At 39.2% G+C, this 13,160-nt stretch overlaps 1 protein-coding gene across 1 annotated transcript in view; it reads left to right on the top strand.

The window, feature by feature from the left end:
• The window catches only part of LOC310715333 (integrin alpha-M-like), a 35,270-nt gene that overhangs the window by 7,654 nt on the left and 14,456 nt on the right, over positions 1 to 13,160 (top strand). Inside the window, exons 2-10 of the mRNA XM_083521699.1 lie at positions 3,233 to 3,350; positions 5,688 to 5,782; positions 5,899 to 5,966; positions 8,301 to 8,415; positions 8,818 to 8,948; positions 9,672 to 9,814; positions 10,053 to 10,200; positions 10,404 to 10,542; positions 12,149 to 12,213. Coding sequence (XP_083377825.1) covers positions 3,233 to 3,350; positions 5,688 to 5,782; positions 5,899 to 5,966; positions 8,301 to 8,415; positions 8,818 to 8,948; positions 9,672 to 9,814; positions 10,053 to 10,200; positions 10,404 to 10,542; positions 12,149 to 12,213 — 1,022 coding nt within the window. The remainder of the gene's footprint in view (positions 1 to 3,232; positions 3,351 to 5,687; positions 5,783 to 5,898; positions 5,967 to 8,300; positions 8,416 to 8,817; positions 8,949 to 9,671; positions 9,815 to 10,052; positions 10,201 to 10,403; positions 10,543 to 12,148; positions 12,214 to 13,160) is intronic.

The following is a 13,160-nucleotide window of genomic DNA, read 5'->3' on the forward strand; positions in this document are numbered from 1 at the left end:
GAAGATACTTAGATGTAAACCCCCCCCCCCCCCAATATAACTGTAGGGGTTGAGACCCAATCTGTAATTTATATGCAGCTGTTAAGAGTTGAAAAGGGGTGTCTGGGTCATGAGATCCAACCAATCAACAAATGATCCTGTGCAGACGCTACACTGCGACTGTGATGAGCACGTTGTGTTTGATCATGTCTGCAGGCTGGAGAGGAGTTAAAGTTCTCTGTGGGTATTTCATTCACTCAGTTTTTGCAGTGTCTAAACTGTAACAATTTATTAACACAAATGTAGATGTTAAAAAACAGTTTGTCGATTAGAATTGTGTTGTTCTGGGGCAAGGAGTTTGTGTAGTTTACTTTAATATGAACTAGCAGCTTTGCTCTCTTTCTCTTTATTACAATCACTTATTCTCCCAAGATTCCAGTAATGCAACATAAACAGCCTGCACACAATCCATTTAACACTGTATATAACATGTACTTTATATATCACTATATCTACTCTATCTACACCATTGGTGCAGGGCCGTGTTTCCCACTGTGTAGCATAACATCTGTCCGTATACATCTGGGAACTGAGGAGAGCAGTTGCTGAAGTTTTGGGAGAGAAATGTTCTCCCATATGTGTCTGATACAGGATTCAAGCTGCTCAACACTTCTGGGTGTTCTTTGTTGTATTTTTGTTTCAACAAATGTTTTAGTATGCAGTTAGCATTGTCCTGCTCACATACACAAGTCTTCCCTGAAGAGACGTTTTACTGGATGGAAGCATTTGTCACTCTAAAACCTGTATAGAGCATTCAGCATTCATCGAGTCTTTCAAAATGTACAAGCTGCTCATTCCACAGGCGCTAATGTTCCACCATATAACAAGCCAGATGTTCCTGCTCCTCTTTAGACATTTTGAGAACATTATTCAGAAATTGTTCCAGGAATTGTAGACACAGTCTTTCACTCCTATACAGAAATCTGATATATAGCAATATCTGCAAAGAAGAGAACATACAGTGGTACCTCGAAATAAAGGAAATCCACACGATGCGTTCCACACACCCATAAATACACATATAAAATCATTTTAAATTGTGTTGTAATAATAATTATTCTACATATTATTGCCCCAACATCAGAAATAAATAACAATGAATAGTTAACAATAAAAACACAAATAATTAACAAATGAACTCTGACTTTACCTTTGAGGAGATTCGAGGCTGGTGTGAGGGAGATGAGATGGAGGAATAATCTTCCTCCATGAGAACTTCTGGTACAAGATCAGGAGTTCACTCTTTTAAACGACTAGCATGGGGTAGAGGCGAGCTCATGCGAGACAAAATGGGATAAACAATACATAAACTGTGTGACTGGCCAACGGGCGCATCGCGTGATCATCGTGCGTTAGTACTTGTCCAAGAAAAATGCAATACAGCGCATAATTTGTTCTATTTGTTCTGTTTCATGTTCAAACATTTATTGTTGGTTTACAATCACTTTTAAGAGTAAAAAAATGAGCAAGCAGCAGGAAAATGCACAACTTAAATGAAGGCAATTGTTTAAAAAAAACAAATCTTAACATTAAACATAATGTAACACAACTGTAACATTAAACATTATTTTCACATTTTAAAGTAACATTGTTACATCATTGTATGGTACAGTAATGTAATCACTTTGCACTTTCTGATCTATGCATTTGAGTGATTTTTCCAAACTGGAGTCAAAAATGTTAAAATAATGTCAATCCCAAAACTAACTTATAAAAAAAGAGTGAAAACAAGAGCCATCGTCCCATTTACAAAGAAATTAAACGAGTAAAGTTAAGTTCATAAAAAAAGAAAAAAAAAAAAAAAAAAAAGAAAAAAACATACCATAATTTATTGATCGTCCCAAAATGGAGTCAAAAATGCAAAAATGTGAAATGATGTAACACTGATGACGTCTCCGAAATAGTAAAAATAGCTTTAATTTAAATTTTTTTTTTTATGAAGTTACAACATGAAAACGCATGTTTCACAATTTGTTTGAACATGAAATCAAATCTTTACATGAGATAAGATTTTCCTTGATCAATATCACAGTGGGAAAATTTCCCTAAATGTACGTGTAGATGATTTTCACATACAGACAACTAGCATGGGGTAGAGTGCAGTATGGTGTGTGTGTGTGTGTGTGTGTGTGTGTGTGTGTGTGCAACGTTTTGGCATATTTGCAAAGGATATTTCTAGCAAAGTATAATGAATGTCGTGATGACAAATCATACACACATCATTCTCTTATGCATGACGCATTAAGCATATCTTACAATGATTCAAGTTACACATATTTGCTAACAGATATATATAATATATATAAATATATAAATATATAAATATTTCATATGTTTGTTTGGCATATTATCCAGGAAAAGTGTATATGCTGAGATGACGAAGTTGTTTAAAATAAGCAGGAACAACTAATCTAAACATGATGTATGTAGTCAGTTTACAGTAAATGTAATAATGAACAAAGTTACTCTAAATATTTATATATGTATAATATTATATTTATATTTAATATATAATATTTTTTATAGTAGGCAAGAAATAGTTAATTCACCCATAACTGCAGTCATGGCAAAACTCTTTAGAAGATTAAATCATCAGAATTGTTGCTGTTTAAGTGTAAATCATTTATAATCATAGTAAATATCTTACCTTGTGAAATCTCCACATTTTATTATCCAAAACTTTCTTGTGACTGAGTCACTGTTGGAGGAAGTAGTGCAGGAGGTTTTTCACCTCGACTTGCCACCGTTACGGTTGTTTTGTTGCGACTGTAAGGTTCATGCACAACATCTACAGTTACGCTTACGGCAGCACATCGGGTCTAGTGACTGTACTTAAATCAGGTTGTTTCAGATTCATTACATTCATGTTATAAAAGAGTCATTTGGAACAATAATAGTTCATTTATAGCATTTTAAATATATCATATTTTAATTAATTGCTTCTATTCAAATGCAATACATATTTTCTTCTATACATTTGGCGGCTCCACATCCACAATGACCTTATTTTTTCCTTAAAATGGTGCATTTCCTCAGTCTAAACATTTAATAAGTTTTTATGTTCTATTGTGAATAAAATATATGTTCTTAAGGTTTACAAATTTAGTTTTATTTACAGTTTACACAGTGTCATAACTTTTTGGAATTGGGGTTGTATTTAGAAGAATAATCCTCACTGTGATGTGTCTCTCAGCTCTCTCACTCTCTGATGGCTTTAACGTCGACGTGTTGAACACAGAGCAATTCAGCGGAAATAAAGAGGAGTTTTTTGGATACAAACTGCTGCAGTATCAATCTGATGAGATGAAACAGTGAGTATTTCGATTTCTCTGTATTTATTTATTTATTCTTATGTGTTCCTGCAGTCTGAACATTGTATGTACACCTTACACACTTCAGCTGGGTGTAACTGTTTGTGTGTGTGTGTGTGTGTGTGTGTGTGTATGTGTGTGTGTGTGTGTGTGTGTGTGTGTGTGTGTGTGTGTGTGTGTGTGTGTGTGTGTGTTAGGTTTGTAATGGTGCACAGAATTGACAGTTCAGTACGCACCTCGGGTTTTTAAGCCACAGTTCGGGTCAATTTCAGTACAGTTGTGGGGAAGAAATGCAAAATATAAAATTGCTTGTAATTTTTTTATTAACAATTTTTATAAAACAATTTTAAATAAAATGCCTGCTTGGTTAAATAATATATAAAATAAAAAAATTATTCAAATTAATGCAATCAACTTTTTTATTGATTAAATTGGCACAAATTAAATTGATAAAATTAAATTAAATAAATGGAAGAATTAAATAGTTTTTGTTAGACTCCAAGTGGGTAATACAGATGTGTATATAAGTGTGTGTGTGTGTGTGTGTGTGTGTGTGTGTGTGTGTGTGTGTGTGTGTGTGTGTGTTTTAACATTGAATATTTCCTAAAGATATGTTCTACTTAACTGTTATATTTATTTCAGCAGACTTTAATAAATATCTTTATTCCTTCCATCCTTTATTTCTTCACTCCCTCAGTATGTGGAATGGGAGGATTTTCTTCTTTTAAAAATTCTTGAAACTGGACATAAAATGCTTAAAGATCCACAGCGCTAAAGTTACTATTAACTATCAGTTCTATTAGCTCCATTAACTTGTTTAGCGGCTAACGCTAGCGCTATGGATTCTTTAGTGTTTTCCTGCATACATAAAACAAATGGTATTTCCAGTACTGAGTGTGGCCACAGTGACACTGCGCTAACTCTAGCTTCTTTTTTTATTTCCCCCGGCAGTGTTGTGTATGTTTTAAAAATATTAATAATAACAATAAATTGCACTCAAAATGTGAGACTAAACAAACTTGCGGTCCTCCACGGAATACGTTCCTGAGGGAACTCAGATTTTAATGTTCCACATGTAAAAAGTGGTTGTACCGTGTACCGAACCGAAAGCCCTGTACCGAAAAATGTCGGTACGAATATGTGTACAATTACACTCGTAAAAAAAAACACACATATATAAATATATTTTATATATATTTAGCTATTTTGTGTCTTGTGTTGTCTTGATCAGTCTTGTGTTGTGTTTGCACTGTTTGCACCAGGTTGCACACATGCACTTTATGTGGCCAGGACACTTACTTGTCCTCCACCCTCTGTTTTCTGTAGCACCAGGGTTCTGGAGGAACGTTGTTTCATTTCACTGTGTATATATGGTTGAAATGACAATAAAAGCTTCTTGACTTGACTTGACTATATATATATATATATATATGTGTGTGTGTGTGTGTGTGTGTCAGAGAACCACCAGCCACACCTCCCTCCAAGGCTCACACTCTCACTTAGCCTCTCTCTGCTGCTAATGCTTGTCATGTCCCACCTCATGAAGATTGTGGACCTTAAAAGAAGTAGATGCCGACCCAAACATCCCGAACCATCTAGACACGTGTTTGTGTTAGTTACTTGTCTTTGTGTTAGTGTTTGTTTTGAACTGATGCAACACTCCTGTGTGTGTGTTTTTTAGTGTGTGTTAGTGGTGCTAAAGGATGTCAATGTTAAATATATGTATTCAAATGCAAGATGCTATATTGGGAATTAAATCTCCCAGTGAATGTGTGTCTACTTCCATGTGTGTCTGTCTGTCTGCCTGTCTGTCTGTCCTCAGTGTGATACCCCCCGGTCCGTGGGTCAGTTGGTACCGGGCCGCACAGAAAGAATACATAACTTACATTATTTCTGTTTTATTTATGATCTGATTCTGAACGATGTTTTAATTTGGAAAATGACTGGATTTTCTCCTCCACATGTGTCTATGACTCACTCTTGATGCATGTGATGCCTCGGTCACATGACTTACCTCCATCCACTACCTTCTTAAAGGAGCTCCGGCCGCTAACACATAATACATTACCACTAAATTAAAACCCCCAAGAGAGCAAAATGAACAAAAAACAATACAGTCGATTCACGTTTATTATTATATTTATAAAAAAAGGCCGGTTTGTGAATATTGTCTGACATTAGTGGCACAATAAAGGTTGGGGATCACTGCTATACATGATCTCTAAAGCAGGAAGCCTGTGGTTGTGTTTATGGAGGGTGAGATGAAGAAAATGAAAATTATATTTGTGTGAATGTTGTGTGTGTGTGTGTGTGTGTGTGTGTGTGTGTGTTGTGTAGAATTATCGTCAGTGCTCCATTAAGTGCAAACAGATCAGGAGCCATTTTTAGCTGCTCAGTGGAGAAGAGAACCTGCAGCCATTTGTTTCATCCAGGTACACACACACACACACACACACACACACACACACACACACACACACACACACACACACACACACACACACACACACACTACTGCTACTACTAACTGAGCTGTCCTGTTCCTTAGACTCGGAGGCGATCAGGTTCTTCGGGATGTCGATGGCAGTGAGGACGTCACCATCAGCCACACTCACTGTGAGTTTAACACTTTAACACTTCAGCACTACATTACTAAAAACAACACTATGAGTGTTGCTTGTGAGGTCCTATCCTCTACACCAGCCCCATCTGTGAGGTCCTATCCTCTACACCAGCCCCCTCTGTGAGGTCCTATCCTCTATACCAGCCCCCTCTGTGAGGTCATATCCTCTACACCAGCCCCATCTGTGAGGTCATAACCTCTACACCAGCCCCATCTGTGAGGTCCTATCCTCTACACCAGCCCCCTCTGTGAGGTCATATCCTCTACACCAGCCCCATCTGTGAGGTCCTATCCTCTATACCAGCCCCTTCTGTGAGGTCCTATCCTCTACACCAGCCCCCTCTGTGAGGTCCTATCCTCTACACCAGCCCCCTCTGTGAGGTCCTATCCTCTATACCAGCCCCTTCTGTGAGGTCCTATCCTCTATACCAGCCCCCTCTGTGAGGTCCTATCCTCTACACCAGCCACCTCTGTGAGGTCCTATCCTCTACACCAGCCCCCTCTGTGAGGTCATATCCTCTACACCAGCCCCATCTGTGAGGTCCTATCCTCTATACCAGCCCCTTCTGTGAGGTCATATCCTCTACACTAGCCCCCTCTGTGAGGTCATATCCTCTACACCAGCCCCATCTGTGAGGTCCTATCCTCTATACCAGCCCCTTCTGTGAGGTCCTATCCTCTACACTAGCCCCCTCTGTGAGGTCATATCCTCTACACTAGAGCAGTTTCCATACCAAACTGTGATAAAGATGGTCAGGATGCTCTCAATGGTACAACGGTATTAGTTCAACAGGATGTCTTTAAAGAGAGATGGCATACGTGACTGTATTGTCCAGGTCAGAGAGGACAGAGTGCAGTGCTGTGGAATCTGCTTCCTCTGTGCTCCTGTTCTTACGGTAGGCAAATTGTTGTGGGTCCAGGGTGGCAGGAAGACAGGATTTGCAGTGTGCCAGGATAATCCACTTTTGGTGATGATGGGGTGAGTGCTACTAGGCTTTAATCATCAAGGCACATAAAGTATTTTGGCACTGGCATGATGGAGGTGATGTTAAAGCAGGTGGGCACAAATGTTTGCGCTAAAGACAGGTTGAATAAATCCATTAGGAACCCCCCCCCCCCCCAGCTCTTTAGCACATGCTCTGACAATGCATCCAGGAATGCTGTCAGGCCCTGCAGCTTCCTGTGGATTTGTCCTGCTCAGCAACTCACTGACATCACTTGGGGTGAGTGTAAGAGGCTGGTGGTCCACAGGGAGTGCGGTTTTAGTTGCTGACTTCTGGTTATCCCTTTCAAAGCGAGTATTGAAGTTGTTTAGCCACCAGGAAATAGGAAAAGGTGAAGACTAAGGAGGTGGTGAGGGAAGACATGCAGGTAGTTGGTTTGAAAGAGGCAGATGTAAAGGACAGGCGGTCCACCATCAGGGAACGGTTCCGAAGCATTCGGTCCGTCACATCAAGACTGTGCAACAGTTTTTTCCCACAAGCCATCAGGCTCCTCAACAAACATCTGAACTGAACTCTCTCACACACACACACTTACACACAACTGTGTGACTGATCTGTACAAACCGGACTCAACACACATCATACACTTCACACACCCAGGTTTCAGCACCATTCACACTTTTCATTATCGCAAAATGTTTACATACTGTTTGTTGCTGATCTTCCGGGACTTGCTCTCTTTGCACAATATTCTGTCCAAATCCTTTGGTCACTATTTAGTATATTTTGATTGCTGCTATTGTTGAATTGCACAATTCTGTTTACATTTTTCTGCTACTGTGCACCTTATTCTGTCACGACAGGTTTTACTGGAGGAGCTACTGCTGTTTTTATTTTTATATTTTGTGTATTGTGTGTTGTCCTGCACTGTCTTGTGTTGTCCTGCACTGTCTTGTGTTGTCCTGCACTGTCCTGTGTTGTATTTTGCACTGTTTGCACCAGTTGCACACATGCACTTTATGTGGCGAGGATCTTTAGTTCCTGGCCCTGTGTTCTTCTGTTCTGTGACTGTTGTATGTTGCACCTGGGTTCAGGAGGAACGTTGTTTCATTTCACTGTGTACTGCAACAGCTATACATGGTTGAAATGACAATAAAAGCTTCTTGACTTGACTTGACTTGTCTAGAGATGGATGATCGACTGTGGCGACCTCTAGTGGAAGCAGCTGAAAGATGAAGAAGAAGACACTGAGCCTTGTGTATAATGTGCACTCGCCACCATCTTGATCACTTGGAGTTTCAAAGAATGACCCTGTAAAAATGGTAAAAATAAAAATGAATTATTGATCAAGTGTAATTTAAATTGTTTGTTTTGTTGATGTAGAGTTGCAGTCCGAGTTACAATCATGTGTGTGATGAAAACTCATATCTGAATGGAATCTGTTACCAGTTCAACAGCAGATTAAACATGATCAGCAAACTCACTGCTGCTTTCCAAGGTGCGTCCTTCCCTCTCACAGTCATAATATATAAAGAAAAGATAACACTGAGACATTCTCACAATCTGCAGATGTGCGTAATAAACTGAAACAAAAATAAAATTCAAATATATAAAATTCTTCTGCAGTATGAGGCCTTCAAAACATTTCTATTTTAATGAGACAAATACCATTTAGCCCAAATAAAAGTAGCTAATAATAATAATAATAATAATAATAATAATAATAAAAATAATAATAATAATAAACGGTTTATTTATATTGTACTTTTTTAAAAACCTGCAAAATTTGTATAACAACCTGGAATGTAAAAAGCTGAGTTCCAGGCATGTACTGTACATCACACTGTTACACAACTAATAAACCCCCTTATACACATGTATACATGTTTTTCGTGAACAGAATGCACGAAGAGTACAGTGAACCTGGTCTTCCTGTTCGATGGCTCCAGCAGCATGACAACAGAGGACTTCAATAAGAATAAAAAATTCATTTGGGACATTGTGACTGTACTCAAAAACTCATCTATTGAGGTGAGCACACAATACACACACATCACCTGCAACACAACCCAACACAACCCTCTGCAACAGCACACAAGACCACACACCACACCACCCTCTGAAACACTACACAGAACCACACCAGAGAGAAAGAAAGAATGGTGAGAATATTAGATTAGATTACATTTCTATTAGATTTGATTAGAATATGTTTGGATTTGATTAGATAAGATCAGAATAAAATTAATTTGATTTAGATTAGGTTGCGCCGGTCCTCTAGTTGTGCCTCTGATTGGTTTGTGGATGTTCAGTCAGGAAGTGAGGATACGTTAGCAGAGGACGGGACTGAAGCTCAGCATCTGCTGCTCTTCTGACGCTTAAACATGTCTATCAACAAATCAGAAACATTTTACAGTCAAAACATAAATAAGTATCTGTTTATGATGTTTTATGCTTATAGCTTTTGGAAGATACACTCATTCAGAACAACTTACAAATATGTATTATTATTATTTATTCCATCAGCAGGTAAAGGTTAGGGGCCTTGCTCAGGGGCCCAGCAATAGTGGCTTGATGGTTTTGAGATTTGAACTCATGATCACAAGTCCACCAGCTGAACACACCCACTGAGCTGCCACTTTCCATGTATATTATGTTATGTTATTTCATTGGTGTGTGTGTGTGTGTGTGTGTGTGTGTGTGTGTGTGTGTGTGTGTGTGTGTGTGTGTGTGTGTGTGTGTGTGTGTGTGTAGTTTGCTGCTGCTCAGTTTTCTAGCGAGGTCAGAACAGTTTTCACCTTTAAAGATTATGTTAACGGCACGGCGAAGAAGAAACTTGATGAAGAGCAGCACATGAAGGCTCTCACAAACACACACAAAGCCATCAACTTCGTCCTGTGAGTAGATGTCTATAAACACACACTATATGAACCTACAGAATGATTCTACTACACACACATGTGCTATTGAGAGTGATTGTTCAGAAGATGTGGATCAGCAGCCTGGTGTTTCTTCACCATACAGTATCCATTAATGAAGGACTCCTGATGTGTGTGATGAAGTTTCTTCTGAATGTCTGAGTGGAGAGTTTCAGTGAAGATGCTGATGTGGAGTTCTGCTGTGTATATTTTTCAGTGCGAATCTGTTTAATAATGTGGAGTCTGGTGCAGATCCTGAGGCTACTAAATCTCTGATCATCATCACAGATGGAAGTCCTTCTGATTTAAGCAAGAACGAGATACAGCGCTGTGAAGAACTCAACATCGCTCGCTTTGTTATCGGGGTGAGTTCACTAATGCACACACTCTTCCATCCCATTCCACAGTCCATCATCTCTCATCCATCCATCCATCCATCCATCCATCCATCCATTCATCCATCCATTCATCCATCCATTCATCCTTCAGCTCTCCATCATTCCTTATTCCATTCATCATCTTCTCCTCACTGATCCAGAGCTGTAATCAGGGTGTTTTTGATCATTAGGTGGGGACTCAAGTCAAAATTGAGAAGCTGAAGGGAATCGCCTCGGAGCCGAAAGAGCAAAACACCTTCATGATTGAAAACTACAATGGACTGGATGGACTTCTGGAGAAACTGCAGAATAAGATCTATGGCATTGAGGGTAATAAAACATTTAAAATGTGTGTTTTGTAACAGAGTAAATAAAATCAACTCCATCCGTGTTTAAATCATCTACATCAGGGTTTACAGAAACAATAAAGTGAGAGAAATAAGAAGAGACGGGAACAAAGGGAGATGGACAGAAGACCCTCATTGTGACAACTGCAAGGAAACATACAACATCTGCTAGAACAAGCAATGAAAGGAGAAACGATATAGAGATTTATGAGGGGATGAAGAGAATGAGGTAAAGGAGAAATGAGGTAGAGAAGAACAATGAGAGGAGGAACAAGAGAAAAGAGGAAGAAGTGGAATAATGTGCTAGAGAGAAGGAATAAGATGAAAAAGAGGAATGATGTAAATGAAAGGAAGGAGGTAAAGAGGAGGAATGATGTAAATGAAAAGAAAGAGGTAAAGAGGAGGAATGATGTAAATGAAAGGAAGGAGGTAAAGAGGAGGAATGATGTAAATGAAAGGAAGGAGGTAAAGAGGAGGAATGATGTAAATGAAAGGAAGGAGGTAAAGAGGAGGAATGATGTAAATGAAAAGAAAGAGGTAAAGAGGAGGAATGATGTAAATGAAAGGAAGGAGGTAAAGAGGAGGAATTTTGTAAATGAAAGGAAGGAGGTAAAGAGGAGGAATGATGTAAATGAAAAGAAAGAGGTAAAGAGGAGGAATGATGTAAATGAAAGAAAAGAGGTAAAGAGGAGGAATGATGTAAATGAAAAGAAAGAGGTAAAGAGGAGGAATGATGTAAATGAAAGGAAGGAGGTAAAGAGGAGGAATGATGTAAATGAAAGGAAGGAGGTAAAGAGGAGGAATGATGTAAATGAAAGGAAGGAGGTAAAGAGGAGGAATGATGTAAATGAAAGGAAGGAGGTAAAGAGGAGGAATGATGTAAATGAAAGGAAAGAGGTAAAGAGGAGGAATGATGTAAATGAAAAGAAAGAGGTAAAGAGGAGGAATGATGTAAATGAAAGAAAAGAGGTAAAGAGGAGGAATGATGTAAATGAAAAGAAAGAGGTAAAGAGGAGGAATGATGTAAATGAAAGGAAGGAGGTAAAGAGGAGGAATGATGTAAATGAAAGGAAGGAGGTAAAGAGGAGGAATGATGTAAATGAAAGGAAGGAGGTAAAGAGGAGGAATGATGTAAATGAAAGGAAGGAGGTAAAGAGGAGGAATGATGTAAATGAAAGGAAGGAGGTAAAGAGGAGGAATGATGTAAATGAAAGGAAGGAGGTAAAGAGGAGGAATGATGTAAATGAAAGAAAAGAGGTAAAGAGGAGGAATGATGTAAATGAAAGGAAGGAGGTAAAGAGGAGGAATGATGTAAATGAAAGGAAGGAGGTAAAGAGGAGGAATGATGTAAATGAAAGAAAAGAGGTAAAGAGGAGGAATGATGTAAATGAAAGGAAGGAGGTAAAGAGGAGGAGATTCTACCAGTCTCTGGGGGCAGTAGTGTACAGTGTGGGTTTTCTGGTTGTGTTGAATGAAGATGAAGAAAAGAGAATGTTTGAGGGCTTTAATTTGAACTGAAAGTGTGAAAAAGATAAAGATGGAGATAAAGAATGAAATGTCACTAATGAATAATGACTTTGTGTTTTTAGGAGCTCAGGGCAGGAACTTTATAAACGAGCTGTCTCAGAGCGGATTCAGTGCTGCCAGTGACAAGGTACTGATCAAACATCTGTCTAACATCTGTCTGAACACACTCCATTCACCACATCTGTCTAACAAACACCATTCACCACATCTGTCTAACACACACAATTCGCCACACCTGTCTAACAAACACCATTTACCACATCTGTCTAACACAATTCACCACATCAACACACAGAATTTACCATATCTGACTAACAAACACTGTTCACCACATCAGTCTTACACACACCATTCCCCACATCTGTCTAAACCAACACCAATCACCACATCAGTCTTACACACACCATTCCCCACATCTGTCTAAACCAACACCAATCACCACATCAGTCTTACACACACCATTCCCCACATCTGTCTAAACCAACACCAATCACCACATCAGTCTTACACACACCATTCCCCACATCTGTCTAAACCAACACCAATCACCACATCAGTCTTACACACACCATTCCCCACATCTGTCTAAACCAACACCAATTACCACATCAGTCTTACACACACCATTCCCCACATCTGTCTGAACCAACACCAATCACCACATCAGTCTTACACACACCATTCCCCACATCTGTCTGAACCAACACCAATCACCACATCAGTCTTACACACACCATTCCCCACATCTGTCTGAACCAACACCAATCACCACATCAGTCTTACACACACCATTCACCACATCTGTCTGAACCAACACCAATCACCACATCAGTCTTACACACACCATTCCCCACATCTGTCTGAACCAACACCAATCACCACATCAGTCTTACACACACCATTCCCCACATCTGTCTGAACCAACACCAATCACCACATCAGTCTTACACACACCATTCACCACATCTGTCTGAACCAACACCAATCACCACATCAGTCTTACACACACCATTCCCCACATCTGTCTGAACCAACACCAATCACCACATCAGTCTTACACACACCATTCCCCAC

Source organism: Silurus aristotelis (genome assembly GCF_946808225.1).
Source record: "Silurus aristotelis genome assembly, chromosome: 20".
Lineage (NCBI taxonomy): Eukaryota > Metazoa > Chordata > Actinopteri > Siluriformes > Siluridae > Silurus > Silurus aristotelis.